The 19,367-nt window shown below is 47.8% G+C and overlaps 2 protein-coding genes across 10 annotated transcripts in view; one reads left to right on the top strand and one right to left on the bottom strand.

Annotated features, from left to right (window-relative positions):
* Positions 1-408: 408 nt before the first annotated feature.
* HNRNPH1 (heterogeneous nuclear ribonucleoprotein H1) lies at positions 409-9,615 on the top strand. 7 transcript variants are annotated; one of them, XM_031437971.2, is made up of 14 exons: positions 409-505; positions 980-1,107; positions 2,407-2,562; positions 2,773-2,916; positions 4,420-4,558; positions 5,511-5,689; positions 5,769-5,840; positions 5,897-6,030; positions 6,182-6,317; positions 6,717-6,776; positions 6,870-6,929; positions 7,640-7,732; positions 8,208-8,257; positions 8,856-9,615. In XM_031437971.2, the coding sequence occupies exons 2-13, from the start codon at positions 1,011-1,013 to the stop codon at positions 8,255-8,257; spliced, it is 1,320 nt and encodes a 439-aa protein (XP_031293831.1). In that variant the 5' UTR covers positions 409-505; positions 980-1,010; the 3' UTR covers positions 8,856-9,615. The 7 variants fall into 7 exon arrangements, with proteins under 7 accessions (XP_031293831.1, XP_010991965.1, XP_010991963.3 ...); XM_010993663.3 differs by having other exon boundaries at positions 6,870-6,959; XM_010993661.3 differs by lacking the exon at positions 8,208-8,257.
* Positions 9,616-12,288: 2,673 nt separating this feature from the next.
* RUFY1 (RUN and FYVE domain containing 1) overlaps positions 12,289-19,367 on the bottom strand; it is a 44,157-nt gene continuing 37,078 nt past the window's right edge. For all 3 annotated transcript variants that reach the window (XM_031437968.2, XM_064480167.1, XM_064480168.1), the window contains 5 exons: positions 19,172-19,301; positions 17,732-17,826; positions 16,250-16,298; positions 14,296-14,373; positions 12,289-12,961 (listed from right to left, as the gene is read on the bottom strand). In XM_031437968.2, coding sequence (XP_031293828.2) covers positions 12,815-12,961; positions 14,296-14,373; positions 16,250-16,298; positions 17,732-17,826; positions 19,172-19,301 — 499 coding nt within the window. In that variant the 3' untranslated portion in view covers positions 12,289-12,814. The remainder of the gene's footprint in view (positions 12,962-14,295; positions 14,374-16,249; positions 16,299-17,731; positions 17,827-19,171; positions 19,302-19,367) is intronic.

The raw sequence follows: 19,367 nt of genomic DNA, 5'->3' as shown, positions 1-19,367 counted from the left end.
CTGGCTCTGGGAGAAAAGGAGCGTAGGCGGCGCGAGGGCGGGGAGCGCCGGTACCTTCAGGTCGGCCAGGAGCGCGAATAGGCCAGGGACCCCTCACCACAACCCAGAACCCCATACTATCTATCCCCCGGGACCTACGGGGACCTGCCGCCATTCCCCTCCCCCTTCTTGGCGGGTAAAGAGAGAACGGTTTGTAGGAAGACGCATGCGCATGAAACTAAAACGGCTGAAGCTCGGATAATCGCGGGAAGGCGCAGGCGCAGAAAAGCCTGGCTGCTTTAAGGAGGTGGGAGGGGCTGAGCCCAAAAGGCTTGTGTATAATAACTTGAGGGCGGGAGGCAGTCCGGCTCCTGAGATTACGCATGCGCCCGAGCTCTGTGTGACGCAAGGGGGCGGTGCGGGCACCTGACTGCGCGTGCGCAGATGTTGCTCAAAGGTCCTTATTTAGGTTGCGCAGGCGCCCGCTAGCCATTTCTTCTCAGCCACGCCGTAGTCTTGTGTGCAGGTTAGTGTTTGTTCCTCGGTGTGTACGGCCCAGCGGCCCCCGAGGGTACCGTTTTCGTGAGGATTGCCTGCCCGCGGACCTCTGTAGAGCTCGGGGGCCCTTAGCAGGGTGCGGGCTGCCGTCAGGAGCCAAGAGTCGTTCGCCGCGTCGGGCGGGGCCGCCGAGGCCTGCAGGCCGCGCCGACTCCATTGTGTGAGATGTCGGAGGAGGCGGAGCGGAAGCGGCCGCCGCCATTTCCTGGCCTCCACGCTGGCGCGAGGCCGGACCCCCTCGGCTCGGGGCGCCAGTGCCCGGTGCACACAGCGGCTGCGGGGGCCCGGCCGCTGGCCGAGGGGGTGTCTGGGGTTGGAGTCGCCGCAGTGGGGGCGTCCGCACGGGCTCGACTCGCTGAGGCGCCCTGGGCCGGCGGGGCGTCTCGGGAGCGGAGGGCCGCTCCATTCTAACGTGTCTCAGGTCTGTCACTCCGCCTTGCAGTCCTTGCGACGCCGGCATCCGCGGAGAGACGATGATGTTGGGCACCGAGGGCGGCGAGGGGTTCGTGGTGAAGGTCCGGGGCTTGCCCTGGTCTTGCTCGGCAGACGAAGTGCAGCGTTTTTTTTCTGGTGAGTTTGAAGCGAAGGCGGGAGTTGAGCTGCCCAGGCGGGCGGCGGGGCGGGCGGGCGGGGAGGCGAGGCGGCGGCGGCGGCGGCCGTGCTGGGCCGGGCCGGGGCGCCCCCTGGCGGGGGGCGGGCGGCAACCGTTCCCGCGGGCCAGCTCGCTCCCTGCCGGCCGCTGTTACGCAATGGAAATTGCGAAAGCCCCGCCCGCCCTCCCGGCTCCAGGGGAATGCGGTTTCTGGCGGATTTTCTTTCCCTTTATCTGCCTTTCAGTACTGGTTCTTCTATGGATGTGCTTTAGAAAGGATTGGTGGGGACAGATGGAATTTCTGCCTCAATTTGGAAAAATTTGTTCAGTAGCTGGGCAAATAATTGCAGTATTTTGCGAAATCTTAAAGTATAAATCCTTCCCAATTTGGTGTTTCCTTGAAAAGAGGTACTCTTTTTCTGCTTTGGAAAGTTAAAATGTCACTTCTTAATTTCAGGCAATTTTCCTAATCAAGATTTGGTAATTGAAGAGTTCTTACACATCTAGTTTGATCTGGCTCATTTTACAGTTGAGGACACTGAAGCCCAGGAAAGTTTTCTTGCCAATGTAGCTTTTTTTCAGTATGTAGGTTTCCTGAATAATTTATCCCAAATGTCCTTGTTCTCATTATTAGTGTACGTTTAGACTGAAAGATACATTTGAAAGAAATTTTTAGGTTTTGGAAGGTTATTTGTAGTATTGACTTGCTATCTGAATTTAGTGGGTGTAACGGAAAACGACCTGTAAAACAAGAACCAAGTACACTGGAAGCCACCTTGCAGTGGGCAAGACTGGGTTTGGCTTCAGCTGTGCAACTTGGAGCGTTTTAGCTTGGTAACATTGATCCCCTTTCAGGTGAGTATTGGCCTTGCAATTCGGATTCAAGCAAGAAATTGTAATGTTGCCAGTAGAGTAAAACCATCAAATACCCCAAGGCAGAACGCCAGGCTAAGTTTGTTCAGAAGATGGCCATAAAATCACGAGGTCCAGAAGTAACAGTTTGCTGAGTTACAAAGGTTGCTTAATGGAGACACTTGTATAGTGAGGACTTGGGGATAACTTCATTAAGAAACTGCTTTGAGTATTGGATTTTCTTCATTGGGAGTGTCATGTAGGGAATACAGAAGTTTGATTTTGAGAAGTTGGTAATACTTAGATCATTCTAGGCTTTGCAGATTATCTGCTTTGTAGTGGGGGCACGAATGGGCATTTCACCTATATCACCCAGAGGTGGTTTTTAGTTTTAAATTCTGTATTAACGGTTGTTTTCTTTCCAGACTGCAAAATCCAAAATGGGGCTCAAGGTATTCGTTTCATCTACACCAGAGAAGGCAGACCGAGTGGCGAGGCTTTTGTTGAACTTGAATCAGAAGATGAAGTCAAATTGGCCCTGAAAAAAGACAGAGAAACTATGGGACACAGATATGTTGAAGGTTTGATTTACATTGCCCTAGTAACAGTAAATAAAACATTATACAAATAGAGATCTACCTTACCCCTTCTGAATTTTAGGTATTTGACCGCATGGAAATGGTCATCTAAGAGAGTTTTTGCAGCTCTTCCTAGATTATCTAAAGACCCAGGAAGTCTGAACTTTGTTACCTAATTTTCCAAAGTTGACTAATTCTAAGCACCTTTTTCAGTATTCAAGTCAAACAACGTTGAAATGGATTGGGTGTTGAAGCATACTGGTCCAAATAGTCCTGACACGGCCAATGATGGCTTTGTACGGCTTAGAGGACTCCCCTTTGGATGTAGCAAGGAAGAAATTGTTCAGTTCTTCTCAGGTATGTAGTCGTGTTTGTTGTTGAGCAGTGAGTTCTGGCTAGCTTCTGGCAACATGATTTAATAGACCTTAAAAAGTTGAGTAGCTTAGATATTTAAATAGGCTGAGTATATGCAGATGAATTAATGTTTTCTTCTTCCTGGAGACCTTCAAATAATTTAAGCCCATCTTAAAGGTGGAAATTAAGTACTTCCAAAATGCTAACTTTGCTTATATTTAGTATTGTAGTTCAGAGTAGATCTTTGAGGATTGTCCTCAACAGCTTAACTACTTTCCTCACAATGCTGTTCAACAAAGTACTTCAAGTTAAAGGTAAGCTCCCTTAACATTAGATTAGTATGAGTTAGGTTGTAATTTATGGCAAGTGTCTGTGTTGTAAGACACTGGGTCTTGGGACCAGAAATGTGTCTAACGCTCTCTTTATGCAAGAAAACTGTTACAGAAACAATTGGTTTAGCTAGTGAATTATAAACTTACTGAACGCCAATCTAAGTGTAGGTTGAACATAGTCTCAGTATCTGAAGTACAGGAAGTGTTTCGAAATTGTTTTGGGCCTAAAGTATTTGAATGTTTTTATGCTGAAGAGCTGATAAAATTGCATGTTTAGCAGAATGTTAGAGCATATATTTTAAATACTATTGCTTAATATTCATGATGTGATAAACTGGAATTAAGAACAAATCCTTTCATGGTTTAGTGTAGTATGTATGAAAATTTTGACTTAGATATGTATCAAGTCCTAATATTTTGCCAGAATTTTTGAAATCAAGTCTGTTTTGATTGTTTTTGTCTAAATTGGTGAGAACTGAATGCTATTTGTCAACGTTAAATATGAACATAATTTCATATCTTCTAGGAAAGTGCTTTAAGCCCTTTTTGTAAGCTTGGGAATGTATCCACGGAAAGGATTTTTCATAGACGGAATTTCCAGAAGTGAATCATACTACTGTTAGAGCATAAGAGTGCATGATTGTGTTGTGTAGATCAGTTGTTTGTTGAAAGTTTAGATTGTATGTTTGTCAATTACATGACTAAGCAATGTTTCAATATGTATGTAAAATGTTTAAATGTGTACTTTTTTTAAAAACTTGAAGTTCCACTAACTTAAAACATTGAAATATGAAATGAGGTAAAAGGTGTGTCTTGAATTTAGTAAAACTGTTGTATTTAATGCTTGAAACTTTTTAAAATTTTTGTGTAATTCTCAACATTAAGTTGCATAGATAAATATGTGTTCTAATAATTGTTGAATTCTTAATACATCCTGTGTTCAGCAAGTTTTTTCTTACATATCATGCCATGGGCTGTGTTAAGAATTGAGTTATAGTTTGTAATAATGGAACTTCATATTATCTGCAATGCATATTTAAAGAGTACTTGTTGAAAGCATACCATTCACCTAAAGTTAAAATTCTGGTTTATTTAAAGCTATAAGAAGAATCATTTCTGGGCTTGTGATGTTAATATTGCCCCCCTACTGGGGTTATTTGTCCTTGGGTTGAAGGGTTGGAAATCGTGCCAAATGGGATAACATTGCCGGTGGACTTCCAGGGGAGGAGTACGGGGGAGGCCTTCGTGCAGTTTGCTTCACAGGAAATAGCTGAAAAGGCTCTAAAGAAACACAAGGAAAGAATAGGGCACAGGTGGGGATGGATGGTTGGTTGGATTTGTCACTTTTCTTATGGTAAACAATTAAATCCATATTCTCTCTGCTTAGAATCTAGGAAGAAAATCTGATTCCTAGCCCCAACTGATTGATGTTTTGCCCCAATTTTTAAACTTTTCCTATGTCAAAGTCTCATAATGCTTTCAGGTTAAATTTTAGGTTTTGAAATTGTCCCCAGTTAATTTGGTCTATTTTCCAATTTTGTAAGAGTCCTAATTAACCCCAGTCAATGGAGTTGAGAGACTATGGCTTTAAAAATGTTAATGCAAACCTGGCTTTAGCTGTAATAACACCCACCTAGTAAATTAATATTACCATAAGAAAATGTGATATTTTCTGATCTTGTTTTTAAAGTTGAAATGCAACAAACTTTTCTTGCTGTATAAATATTCTGCATATGTATTAATAAGCATAGCTTTCAAGAAATTGTCACAAAAGGTTTTATTCTCTTTGCTTGTGACTATTTTTCATTGAAGCATGCGCTTACCTATGCTGATTCCTACTAAAAGCATAGGCTGGGGTATTTATTGGCGAAAAGAAATGTGTAGTGTGGGCTAGACTGTTGGTGGAGGCTGGCTTTTTAGCCCACTTGCTATACATGCTGCCAATGGATTTAAGACATGAAATGTTGAAAGTTGAGTGGAAATCTTTCCCTCCTAAAACATTTATTTACAGTACTCCTCTCTACCCCTAAGGTTGGGCTTTGCCTCAGAGGAGTGAGTTTTTTCTATTAAGTTTACATTAAATAATCTTAAAATTGAGTGAATTTCTGGTCATTGCCTACACAAATATAAGAAATCTGGCTTTAAATATTAGTCAGTTTCATGGCTATGACTACATTGTTTTCTTGTGTAACTAAATACTTGTATGAAGTGAACTAATGTTCTCTTTCCCCTCCCCACCCCCTTCCCTCTTGGACAATGCTTTAGGTATATCGAAATCTTTAAGAGCAGTCGAGCTGAAGTTAGAACTCACTATGATCCACCACGAAAACTTATGGCCATGCAGCGGCCAGGTCCCTATGACAGACCTGGGGCTGGCAGAGGGTATAACAGCATTGGCAGAGGAGCTGGCTTTGAAAGGATGAGGCGTGGTGCTTATGGTGGAGGTAGGTGAGAATATGCAGGTGTCACGGGTCTGTCTGTGCTAAGTGTTTCTATTTAGTGATTGTACTTTTTGTCTTTCAGGTTATGGAGGCTATGATGATTATAATGGCTATAATGATGGCTATGGATTTGGGTCAGATAGATTTGGAAGAGGTAAGGTAAGAATTGAATTTCTCATCTGAAGGATACTTACACTCTTGTTCATCTAGACCTAAATTATTGTTTTTCAGGAATGTCAGATCACAGATACGGGGATGGTGGCTCTACTTTCCAGAGCACAACAGGACACTGTGTACACATGCGGGGATTACCTTACAGAGCTACTGAGAATGACATTTATAATGTAAGTGTAGGTTAAGTCCACAAGTTGTCTATTTCAGTAAAGCAGTAAAAACATGGTTCTTAAGCTATTTAAGTGAAACAGCATGTTAAAATTTTATGGTTTTTATATCAATTAATATTTGACTTGATTCTCTGAAATACCTTACATTTAGTTTTTTTCACCACTCAACCCTGTGAGAGTACATATTGAAATTGGTCCCGATGGCAGAGTAACTGGGGAAGCAGATGTCGAGTTTGCAACTCACGAAGATGCTGTGGCAGCTATGTCGAAAGACAAAGCAAATATGCGTAAGTGTGATTTAAGGATCTTCTCTGTACAGGTAGTTGTGTGACAGATGATTAGGATAAGGAGGATAGTAGATAGTAAGGAGGGGTGTAATATTTGTTCTCCAGTGATGAGGTTAATTCTGTGGGATGTTTAAAAATGTGAGGGTTTTAAGTTAGTTTGATTGAAAGGGCTTCGTGATACGAACACTGACTTTTAAAGTATATCTTTAAATGACAAACTTAAAGCAATTTAGATGAACATTTAAAAGGGTTTTTGAAACCTACATAAACTAAATTACCTGAAAAGCAGCTATAATTTTTTACCAGAAGTAAAGTTCACAGATCTAATTAAGAACTTAAGTGCTTGTCCTGTTTTCTTTCACCAACAAACATTTTCAAACTTTTTTTTTCTCATTTCAGAACACAGATATGTAGAACTCTTCTTGAATTCTACAGCAGGAGCAAGCGGTGGTGCTTACGGTAGCCAAATGCTAGGAGGCATGGGTTTGTGTAAATATCACTTTAGTGTCTTTTTTTTTAAGCTAACCTTGTATGCCTTTTCTCTCATTTCAGAACACAGATATGTAGAACTCTTCTTGAATTCTACAGCAGGAGCAAGCGGTGGTGCTTATGGTAGCCAAATGATGGGAGGCATGGGCTTGTGTAAATATCGTTAGTTTTTTTAAAAACCAAAACATTTATATCTGTATAAGTCAATTATATAAGTTAAGTTAATTTATATTTAATGAGTTTAGCATAATTTAGGCAAAGAAAAGTTTTGATTTGAATTGTGTGTCTGCCTTAAGTCCTTGTGAGTTGCATAAAATGCTTAGATAAGTAATTATTTGGAAGTACTTTTGGGGGAGGGGACTACCAGAAAGAAAGTAGTTGAATTGTCTTAAATATGAAGTATAAATCTAAAAGTAATAATTACCAAAAAAACACAGGGTCAGAATAACTTTAAAATTTGGGCATAAGTTAGTTGGGCATAATTAGATGTTCAGTGATACTTGTACTTATCCTTAATATGTCAAATTATGGGGTGAAAACCCCACTAAAACCACTTAAGCAGTTTCATAAGGTCTCAAAATGCCTCTACTTATGGAACCATGTGGATTCAGTCCTGCTGATGTGTATACTGTTGGCCTTGTGGATTATAAATGACTAGTTCAAATGATGGTTAGAAAGGTAGTCTGATCATAGTCAGTATGTAGAAGGAAGCAGAGGGTTATAGTAATGTAAGATCAAGACTGGAAAATAGTAGATGTAGAGTTACAAGCCCGGTACCACCAGGTACCACATTACATAAGGAACAGGGTTCTAATGTTCTCTTAACTTAACAGCGAACCAGTCCAGCTATGGGGGTCCAGCCAGCCAGCAGCTGAGCGGTGGTTATGGAGGCGGCTATGGTGGCCAGAGCAGCATGAGTGGATATGGTAAGTGTGTTTTTTTTATATTTCTTAGGAAAAGGTTTAGGCAGGTTCCTTTAGTTGGGGGAATACGTAGGCTTCTTTTTGGTGAAATTGGGTTATTAAATGTATACTTTTGATCCTAATGTAACTGATCTAATTAACTTAATTTTCAGAATCTTTGGGAGGGGGAAGTGTTCATTAATTAAAAATAGTCATTCAGTCATTGTTGCAACTTGGAATAATGTCGAGCCAGAAAACATCTGCCTCCATTTGTTAAAACATTAAATAAAATAGTTCACTTTTTCTGTCTTTTTGTTTGCATTAAATCCATTTTAGATGGAGGGAGAATTTTAAATGGTAGAATGGTGGTTGGGCTCAGGACCGTATTTACTAGTCAGTTAACTAGTCAGATTGGTTTTATTTATTAATTTTTTTTTCAATTGGTCTAAAGAATGGTGATTTTGGTATTATAGTCTTACCCTACAAAATCCTTTTGCAGACCAAGTTTTACAGGAAAACTCCAGTGATTTTCAATCAAACATTGCATAGGTAAATATTTTCTCAAAAAATATAATTTAAATTCCCAATAGCAAATACTGATATGTTGTAATAACACTATTTCTATAGCAGTCAATGGCTCTGACTTAACTCCATGGAGGCTGCCATTTTGGGCACAGTGAGTTGCCTTTAGTCCAGCTCTGTTGTCTCACTTCCTGCCCACCATGAATAGGAAAAGCAAGAGACTGCCCCATGCTCCCTATTCATACATGCCATTCAATGGACACATTGTGAATGTTTATGGTAAAATTTTTTTTTAAAATGCCTTGTTTAGCTTTAAAAACAACATGAAGTAATTTTGCAATTTTTGAAAAACACTAGTTTTCCTTTAAACTTAAATTTTCCACGTTGATCCTGAAGCATCCACTTAAAACGGTAGCACGCGAGTCTGGCAAGTTGGTGCTGCAGAGAAAAGGGGTTACTTGAGACTTGTTTGGAGTCGGGAGTCCCTTTTCCCAAACATGCTTCTCGCCACTTGGACAGCAGCCATTTGTACTCGTATACTTTTTAAACTTTTCTTGGAATGCTGTATTTTAGTTGACTGCTGACCTGATGCTTCTCCTGACTTGTCAACTTGATCTCTTTGCAGGCAGCCAAGGCGCAGTGAACAGCAGCTACTACAGTAGTGGAAGCCGAGCATCTGTGGGAGTGAACGGAATGGGAGGGCTGTCTGGCATGTCCAGTATGAGTGGTGGATGGGGAATGTAATTGGTCCTGATCACTCACTCTTGGTCAACCTTTTTTTAAAAGAAAAACAAAACTTAAGTTTTAACAGTTTTGCAATACGAGCTTGTGATTTATGCTTACTCTAAGTGGAAATCAGGATTGTTTTAAAGACTTCAGTAAGGTTCAGTATTTTTGAACACAACTTTCATCTAGGGTGTAACAACTAAATTGAGTAAACTATAACTGTTAAATAATTTTCCGCTTTTCTCAAGTTAGTTATATTGTAGGATGTACTTAAGCAGTAAGTGTATTTAGGTTAAAGCAGTTGAATTATGTTAAACGTTGCTCTTATACATTACATTGAACACTGTTTGGATGCATGTTGAAAGACATGCCTTTTTGTAAAACTCAACATAGCTGTGTCTACAATTAAAAGTGAAACATTTGGCATGTTTGTTAATTCTAGTTTCATTTAATAACCTAAGGCACGTGAGTTTAAGCTTTTTTTTTTTAAGTTAATGGGGGAATTTTGAGACGCAATACCAATACTTTAGGAATTTTGGTCTTGGTGTTTGTATGAAATTCTGAGGCCTTGATTTAAATCTTCATTGTATTGTGATTTCCTTTTAGGTGTATTGCGCTAAGTGGAACTTGTCAAATAAATCTTCCTTTTAAAAACTGCACTTTGTCTTGTCTGTGCTTCAGTGTCATGTGGACTCTTTCTTGGTGCTCTATTCCTGCCTGGGGCGTAGGTGACAGTGGCCCACGTCTCTGAGGCACAGGCTCGGCAGTTGAGGCTGTTGTGTAGATGTCTTCAGACTTCTCTTCCTCCAGTGTAACCTGAAGGTAAATGGTAGCTTTGGGGCCCTGTGGAAGGGCTGTATGTTTGGCCTGGCTGCACAGGACCTGATCTGAACTGCCTTTGACTTGCTAAGCACTTGCACAAAGCCAAGGGAGAGGCCGAGGTGTTCTCACTGCATGTTCTGCATGTCCACGGGAAACCTCCAAGCATCGCCGAGGAAGTGCCAGGGGCAGTGGGGTGACTGAGGAGCTGCCCTTCCCCCTCTGATGGCATCTTTTGAATTTTGCTTATATAGGATGTCTCTTAGGAGCTAGCTCATTCATAGAGGACTTTTAAACTGAGGTTTCAATCTTTAGTTTTTTCTCAATTATGAAGATAAAAGTCTCCTTAAGAGCAAAATTCATTACTTTCGTGTAACTCATAAGGTAGAATACCAAGCATTTCTGAGCACAATGTGATTAAATCAGAAACCAGTCATGGAGTAGATGACTGAAGGGCATTCACTAGGAAACCTCATTCCTTTCAGAGAACACTGCAGCTTGGGAACTGCCACTCATTAACTACCCTCATAAAGTTGGCTGTGTTGAGACTAGAACTGAGAATTTGAGCTGTGAATAGGCTTGTGCTGTTTGAAGCTATGTGTGTACATTTCACTGGCTGTGACTGCTGACGGCTTCCTCTTCGTCCTGGGTGAGTGCACTCATGGCCCTGTCTACCCCACTGTAGGCAGCAGCGTCGCACTAAGATAAGTTCGAAGGGCCCTGCAGATCCTTGTGATCTGCATGTTGTCTGGAGGCTGGGGGTACAGAGGGTTGCACTTGGAATGTATCATGTAGCTTGTCTTCCACAGATGGAGGGTTTTCTGGGGAGGCAGTGTTGAGCATTGGTGGTGAGCTGTGTTCTAAACCTAGTATTTACCTGTGAGATCTTTGCTGAGTTATTCTATGGGGGAATTAAGATACAAGGAAGGTTCCTTTTCTGGGTCCTTCAGTTTTTCATAAGGAACATCTTTGTTGAAAAACACGGCTTGTTGGAGGAAGAAAAGGAGCAAGAACTAGACACTTGGGGAGTAAGCTAATCTGGAACCATTTGGCTTTTGAAGTGTCTAGAACCATTCTGGTTCTCTGGAACCTTGCGCTCCAGGGACCGGCATTACCCAGGAGCTTCTGGGAGTAACCAGAACCTCCAGACACTGAGTCTCATTTTAACATAACACCTGCTTCCCCAAGCCTCACCCCCAGGTAATCAACCTTTGCATTTAAGCTGGAGAAGCACAGCCATAAACCATCTGTCCTCTCATTGCCCAGGTCAGGGGGAGGTTGCCAAACCAGGGACTCAGCGTTCCAAAGTTCAGGTGCATATTTGACGTCTTTGTAGAAAAGTGTTCTCTTGCACACAACTGGATGTTGGTAACTGGCACAAGGATCCTCTGTAAGTGATGCTTGTTGAACATTCGTTGCTTGGGGCAGGGGGGCTGGATTGGGAGAAAACAGGTACGACAAAGCCAAGGGCACTCAGTGTGGCAGTGGTGGGGACCTCATACTCACTGAGCTGTCGTCACAGTCTTGAAGTAGGGAGGTGTTACCCGGCTTCCTTTTTTATGTGTGCAGATGAGAGCTAAGGCTCAGAAGTGACGAGACTTCCCTAAGGCTCCCCAGCAAGCTGGAGTCGGAGTTGGGTGCACTGAAAACAAGGTACAGACATTTAGCGCCAGACCAGGTGCGGGTAGTGTAAACTTCCTAAGTGGGCCTGGGTCCTAAATGGGGTTAAAGAAGCTGCCCAGGTTAAGTGAGGGGAGGGAGAAGGGCCCCTCTGCTTGAAATATCTGCAGCTTGGAAGGAATGTGGCTTTGGCGCTGGGCACGCCTCCCATGGTTCTCACCCGTAGCACAGATGTATTTAAGGGAGCAGCAGGTACGGAATCAGCCAGGCTGTGGGTTGCTGGGATGGCACCCAGGAGGGAAGCCAGGCCCTCAAGCAGGGGCCGGATAGCTAAAACCAGGCCAGAGATGGTGGGAGCTAGAGACGGGCAGTGAGCAAGGGGTGAGTCCCCACAGACCGACAGACTGTCTTGTCTGGATTGCATTACAGTGCTTGTGACAGTTCAGTAGCCTGAACCCTCGGAACCTGGACATTCAAGGCCATTAACTCTGGTCTGGGGAAGGGGCAGTGAGCATGCACTCAGGTGGGGCTCCAGAGGAAGGCTCTGAGCCAGTTTTCCACAGCTTACAAACAGCACCTGTCCTAGCCAGCACCGTCTCTGACGTTCAGAGTGACTGCCTGGAAGGTGCTTCCCTACAGATGTCTCCATCTGTAATCAACTCCCTTGTATATAAGGGAACAACTTTGACGCTTTGGTGACAAGTACTTCCTCTGTGCCTGCCGATGGACTTAATGGCCCAACTTGTCCTTGGCTTACCTGGGCAGAGGGACAGTCAACCCCAGAACCCACCAATACAGCTGCCCTCACTGAGGGCCTCTAGACCTAAAGTGGGGGGTGCTCTGAGCACCATCCTGTGACGCTGACACAAGCACCTCCATTTTCTGCACCAGAATGAAAAATAAATGCTTTTATTGCAGGGCTAACGATGGATATTCACAAGGGTGTGAAATTGTAAATTGACAGGCAGGGAAGGCACACTGGGGGACAGAGGGTGGTGGTGGTGAGAAAGGGACTGATTACTCACAACCCTAGTGGGACTGCTGCAAAATAGTTCAGTTCTCTGCAAAGTGAAAAGTGACCGCAGCAAAATCACGAAGTTCTATCTGAACCACAGCCAGTGGTGTCAAGTGAGAAGGAAGAGCTTCAGTCCCAAGGCGCTGAATCCATACAGTTTGGAAAGGAGCAGTGTGTACGTCTTCTGGCCCTGCACGCAGCGTGTGTTCCAGAGTGCCAGCAGCCCGGGCGAGGATCTTACTCTTCCCTTTGATTCTTTTGGAAAACCAGCCTCCCAAGCCCCTGGCCACCCTGGAACCCAAACAATCTGGCACTCTTCCAAAGCTGCCCACACACCCCTGGCCCCTGAAGACCGGCCAGGCGACAGGTCCAGAAGGCAGGCCCTCCGAGCCCCCACCCCCCACTTAGGAGCCGGTGGAGGAGGAGCAGCGCTGGAGGAGCAGGGTGTGGCAGCTGTCACACACACGCACTGGCTTGGGATAGGAGGGCAGGGCCAGCTCGTTACTGGAGCACGTGTTGCAGAAGATGTGGCCACAGTTTCGGCAGTGGTGCTGGAGGATGGAAAAGAAGCAGTCACGGAACGTGCTGTGCTCCATGGACCCGCACACCCACGGCTTCCCTTGGCCTTTCAGTTTACTTAATACTGTAAAATCCCTTTCCCCGAGCCCAGAGGCACGTATCCGTTTGGAAGGGGTTCTTGTAGACGTCTTTTGTGTTTCTACACTTACGTTCCTGTAAAATCCATGGGGTGTTGGCTGAGGAGTGTATCCTGGCATGAGTAAGGTTCTTTTTCTTTAAATGGTGTTTCATTGGACTTGACAACTCTGACTCAGTGACTTGGTAATCCACACTACTTAAAGAGCCTGGGGTCATTCCCTGTAACTGCTGCTTCTGTGGTGGTGACCCAATGTTTTTTTGGCCAGCCACTCCCTGAGAGGGGGTCTTTCTCTGTAAACAGGGCTGCCATGAACCGTGGGCCTGTGGCTCACACCGAGAAAAGGACCCATGCAGCCCCTGCTCCTCCAGGCTCTACACATCACTTCTGCCAACAACCCGCCCCAATCAGGCTAGACAGTGGATCTTGAGCTGGGCCATTCAGGTGTGGGGACAGCCAGGCATGCCTGTGGGACCTCAACTTCCAGAAGGCCTTGGGGACAAGCACGATCTCAGAGGCAGTCTCAGGAGGGTTGTTTCTAGCTCTGAGCCTATTGCAAAGCACTGACAAGAATCTGGGAGAAGTTTTGCTTCCTCTTTTTCACAGAGAGGCTGTTAACGAGGCAGATGAGAACAGGCATCCATCCGTGCAGTGCAGATGGGTGGTGGCGGCAGCGTGGCAGGCATTCTCCATTTAGTGAAGGCTCCCTGTTCTGCATGGGGTCTATATACTGCCTCTGTCCTGCTCAACTGGTCCATCACTGCCCCGTCAACCTGGGACAAAAGGCCAGGCCCAGCACCCGAGGGCAGACACCACAGGCAGAGGCAAGTGTGCTGTGCAGACTGCCAGTGAGCTTCTGCTGCCACCTGGATCTTTGTCCTGAGACCTGCTGCCCGTGGGTTCCCTGTAGATTGTTTTTGCCTAACTTAGCCAGACTTTGGTCTTGTTGCTTACAAAGAATTTCAGTTGATACACACACCTAGACCAGTTCTGCACACAAACAGCCCCAGCTTCCAAAGAACTCTGCCCTTCACTGAGAGGACAGGGGGGAGACGAGGCCTGCGACAGGCTGGCCAGGGGCCCAAAAGTCATCTGCATGGGGAGACAGACCAGGGTGCATGCTCGCGATGCGGTGGGTCTAGTCCCACAGGCCTCCGGGACAGGAAAGGGTACCTGGACAGGGCGCCAACTCATGCCCTGGGTGAGTGGGTGGAGGTCCACCCCACGTACCTTCCTCCGGGAGATGGAGAACTCCTTTTCACACTGCTTGCAGTGCGTTGCTTCATCATCTTTCAGCCACGTGTGGCCCTGAAGAGGAAAGGACAGAGTCCCAGTTCATGGCTCGGCCCCTGATGAGCCTTTAGCTGTGTTCATCCTTCGGCCAGGCCTCTGCAGTCCCTTCCCAAAGCGCCTGGTTTCCTTTTGAGGGGCTGCCTGTTCCCCACTGGAAGTGGCCTCACGGGACTGTCCCCGACCCTGACTTTGTAGCCTCTGCAGGTTGCCCCCTGGGCCTCAAACCAGATTCTCCACTCTCCTGTTAACCTGAGGCTCACCCACCCCCTTTCACTAAATGCTCTCCGGCTAAGGAAAACGGAACCAGCATCTGGTGCTCGTGACCCCAACCTTGGCTAAGACGTTATCCAAGGTACCTCCTGTACTGGCAGAAGGGAGGAGGGCCAACGTGTCATCCAGACCAGAAAACGTGAGGACAGTTCCTGCTGAGAGACTGGGAACGTGCTGAGGAGACAGGAAGCCCTTCTCCACACGTGCTGAGCTCCGATCCTCAGAGTAACGTGGGCAGGTCTTTCCACGGGAAAGCTAGGGTACACGAATGATTGAGCCTCGAGGACAAGGAGTCCAAGGGGTCAAGGGCCCAGTGTACTTTTCTGGCTCCTTGGCCATCTGTTGGCCATCACTCTCCTTCTCACACAGGGGGATCTCAGGACAGGGCTGCAGCACCGCGCCCAGGGCTTTCAGCCTCGTGTCTGACAGCTCTGGGCCCTGCAGTCCCATTTTATGGTTTTTATTGCCCCTCTGGCCCTGTTAGCCAACATTATTTTGTGCAAACTTCTGTGTAATGCAGGGGACATAAACAGCTCACAGCAAAGACATCCAAGGAATTTCCAGTCTACAAGGGAGGATGAAATAAAGTGATGCTAACTGCAAGCACAGGCAGCTGTCACCTGCTGTGACACTCTGCCTCTTCTGATAGGCGGAGCCTGGAAGTCAGATGCCTGGAGACATCAGGGTCTCTGCTCTGTGAAGCGGCCGCGCGCGCGCGCGCGTGCTCTGCTGCCCAGCGGGGCTGAGGCTGGAGGGTGGAGCAGGGGTAGGGCCTCTGAACGGCCCTGGGAGGGGGGCGGTGGATTGGAGCATCCACCCCCTCCCCTCCACTGTCCGGCCCCAGCAGGCCAGCCGGCACCGCACAGGGTCACCTGGACCACATGCTCCGCTCTCCTTCAGTGCTGCGCGCCACTCTGCCCTCCCCAAAACGTCCAGAAACTTGGCCTGGCTCAGGGCTTAAGTGGCCCCCGGAAACGGCACCGGGCACTTCAGTGGGGCAGGGAGGCCTCAGTTCCTCCCCTGGAGAGAAAGGTCTTACTCTCACTATTGAAAAATAAATCCCTGGGATTACAAAACGTAGACTAGATAAACAAGATTGTACTGTGTAGCACAGGGAGATATACACAGGATCTTGTGGTGGCTCATGGCGAAAGAGAATGTGACAATGAATGTATGTTTATGTATAACTGACAAATTGTGCTCTACACTGGAATTTGACACAACACTGTAAAATGACTATAACTCAATAAAAAATGTTTATATATGAAAAATAAATAAAATAAGGGGGAGCTACTAATAAATAAATAAATAAATAAATCCCTGGATCTCTCTTTCTGCCACTTTTTGTTTCTTTACTGGGGCACCTGTGGTTGAGGCCTAATGTTAAACTGGCTCACTGCAGAGGAACCAGAGGACCTAGGTTACCCGCCACCTGTCAGCGTCCCCGTCTCAGCCACGTTACAGGGCTGAGCAGCATTCTCCTATCAAGTGATAACAGCCACCCTCAACCGACACATTCTCACTCGACTGCTGTGAGAAAGCCTAGGAGCACATGAGGATATTAGCACCAGCTGACCAGTGAGCAGTGATTCTTATGATAAGAACATTAATAATCCAGTACCTTCAGTGCCTTATTTACTTCTTTGATGTCTTCCATCTTCAGCTTTGACCTTAAAAAAAGAGAGAGAGGGAGAGATCATTCATAGCCTCACTAGGGAGGCTTCCAGACTCTTACCAAGTAAACCCACAGTCAGCTTTCGGCTTTTTGACAGCAGAGAGAAACTGGGCAGCCGTGTCTGTAGCTGGTAGGGGCATCTGAGAACAGGCTTTTCCATCAGGGGTGTGTGTCCCCGACGTCAACCCCTGCACAACCTGACTGTGAAGGACATTCTGAAGCTGGGTCGGGCAGCAGCGCTGGGAGGCCCCAAGTGCAGGGCTGCGTCTCAAGACCAGAGCCCACCCGTGTTTCTGAGGCCTGTGCCCACTAGGAGTGTGTCCCTGACCCTGTTTGCTGTCTGTCCAATGTGAAGAGGACAGGCAGGAGAAAAAAGTGGTGCCAGCTGCCTGAGAAGGGGGAGGGCGCCCTGAGGACGCCTCCCTCTCTCTCTAAACACCACTGCAAACCCAAGAAGCCAGTGCCAAGCCAGGGCCACGCCAGCCTCCCACCTGGTTCTCCTTGGTCTCAGGGACGCCCTAGGAGCGGACACCTGACCTTGCCCGCTCTCGAGGAGTTCCCTTCAGGGTGGGGGCAGCCGCACAGGGCACTCAGCCTGAGAGGTGGCAGGTGTGCTTGGGGCAGAAGGTGATGGATCAGTAGCCCCGAGCTGGTCTAGGAAGACACAGTGAGTGGGAGAGGATGGCGGTCGAGCAGCATCTTCACGTCCGACCACTGAAAAGACCACATTCCCACCAGAGTTCCACTGTTTTCCTTTCTCATTTCTCTCGATACTTCTGTGCGCCAGCCCAGCGCACTGCTCGACACCTGCCAGCTTTCCAGACAGGAAACCCCCACAGCTGTGCACGAGTGTGCGCTATCTGAGCGTGCGCCTGCTTTGCTCACGGCAGCTCGCGTCTCTGGACCTTTTCTGGTCGGCGTACTCGTGCGGGGGTGGGGGCGGGAGTGGGGGTGGGGGGCGGCTGTCCCGCTCACCGCGCCTGCGCGGCACTCAGGAGGGCGTGGCCAACCCGGGGCCTCCGCGGGAGTGACCGGGCAAGAGGAACACGGCCCTGCTGGGTGCCCTCCTGCCCCGTGGCGGGCTCGCATCCTCAAGCCACAGTACTCCCTCTGCTCTGGCAGCAGGCCGCGCCAGCAACCCTCCCATCACCCACCTGGTTCCCTCGGGACCTAGACACTGAGTTAGTGAACATGAGGGTTCCGGGCACCAGAAAAAGGATATTCTTCATGAATTAATTAACCCCGAACAGCACTGTTTCCCTGCGGCCCATTTCCTTGGCAGGGAGGGGACCCTTGAACAGCTGGCAGGCCTCCCCGCCTGGCCCTCCCGCCTCTGACGGCAGGACCTCGTCAGGTTCGGGGCTCGAGGAGTGTGGGGGGCAGGCTGGTGTGACTGCAAGCGGCAGATGGAGGCGCTGGGGTTCTTACTGGCTGAGGTGCAGACCCATCTCCTGGAGGGCTTGTTCTTGCTCGTCACAAACCTTCTGTAACTCGGCCTTCTCCTCCTGCAGCTCCCGCAGCTCCTAAAACGAACGCACCAGATGCTCGACACATCAAAGTCCCCCTCGCTCCTTTTTTAAACGTTTAGTAATCACAGCGACAAGTGGGTTGGAATGTTTTTCAAGAGCAAGAAACAGTTTGTCACATTAACCTCACTCAAGGCAGGGCTACTTCACGCGTTCCCTCTCACTAGCCTGCTTCTCCGGAGTGGGCCCCTGGAGGATGGCGCGGAGAGTGACGGGGGCAGGAACACTGAGAATGGACCCTCGCGGCGCAAACAGCGCTTTGCCTGTCTGAGCTTCTACAGAAAGACAGACTTCCATCAGGCAAAGCTAGTTTATGAATAAACTGTGTTTTGGAAAAGGCTGGTCAAACTTTCCTGAGAATAAATGAGCAAGGCTGGCTGGTGAAGGCCGAGAGCTGGGGTCTCCCTCCTGACGACAGTGGCAAGACCCTCCGGAGGCCCTGCGCCGCGGAGAGATGCTGGCTGGGGGCAGCGGCGCTGACCGCCCTTTGTGATGTGGGCCAGCGCACCCTGAGGGTGCAGGGTGGCGAAGCCCCAGAAAAGTAACTCGGGGTTTCAGGGCTGCTCCCGGGGCAGCGGCAGGGCTCAGGCCTGAGTGGTGGGCAGTCCCCTCAGCCACCCCCGGGCCTTCTGCCCCGAGCCTGTAAGCGCAGGCTCACAAAGGGGTGCTGGGGCTCACCGGTAATGCTAGACACGTTGTTTCCTTTGCAGGGTGTGTGTAATTCAAATCTTAAAGGGGGTGTGTTCCATGATGCAGAACTTTCTAGAAGTCCTCTCCTCTCACCTCCGAGTCTGAGTGGCTCTTGAGGAACCTCCCCCACCCCTACCGATCCCCATGCTGGGCCTAGCAGGCCCTCCCACCAGGGGCTTCAGGCACTTTCCAACAGGAATTAAAGGGCCTTTCTCGGGTCAAATTGCTGCAGGACCCGTTACCAGAGTCAACACGACAAAACCGAGGTCCGGAAGCCGGGGTCTCCTTCCCGGCCCGAGCTCCTCCCTCCTCTGCTCGTCACACCGCAGCCACACTGCCCTGTCTTCTGCTCCTTCGCTACGGCAGACCTTCCCTCTTCCCGCTGTCCCCGCGTGGCTGCCCCGGTTCACCATTCAAGGCTCTGCTCCCAGGGCGGGGGCGTTCTCCTGTTTTAGTCCCTTCCTAGCCCTCGTGACTGAGTCCCTCCGGTTCGCTCACTGGCTTATGACTTGTCTTCGCCTCTTCCTCCCAGAGCAGGCGCCCCCAGGGTGGGGGGAGGGCGTCTGCGTGCGGGTCGCCGCCCCCTGGGAGGCTCCCACACAGAGGTTTCTGGAGACGCTAGAAGCGCGCGGTCTCCCACAAGCCGCCATACCTTCTTCAGCCCTTGGACTTGTTGCAGCTCTGCTCGGAGCAGGGACGACGTGTCCTTCTCGCGCTGCAGTTCTCGCTGAAGAGCTTGTCTTTGCTCTTTTTCTGATTTCAGCTCTTTCTCTAGACTTGAGCTGTTTTCCCCGAATAAACTTGAGTTAGTTTAAATAATAAAATTTCATGGAAAACCCACTATCCAC

This window comes from Camelus dromedarius, chromosome 27 (genome assembly GCF_036321535.1).
Source record: "Camelus dromedarius isolate mCamDro1 chromosome 27, mCamDro1.pat, whole genome shotgun sequence".
Classification (NCBI taxonomy): Eukaryota; Metazoa; Chordata; class Mammalia; order Artiodactyla; family Camelidae; genus Camelus; species Camelus dromedarius.
This window is presented reverse-complemented; position numbering and strand designations above follow the sequence as displayed.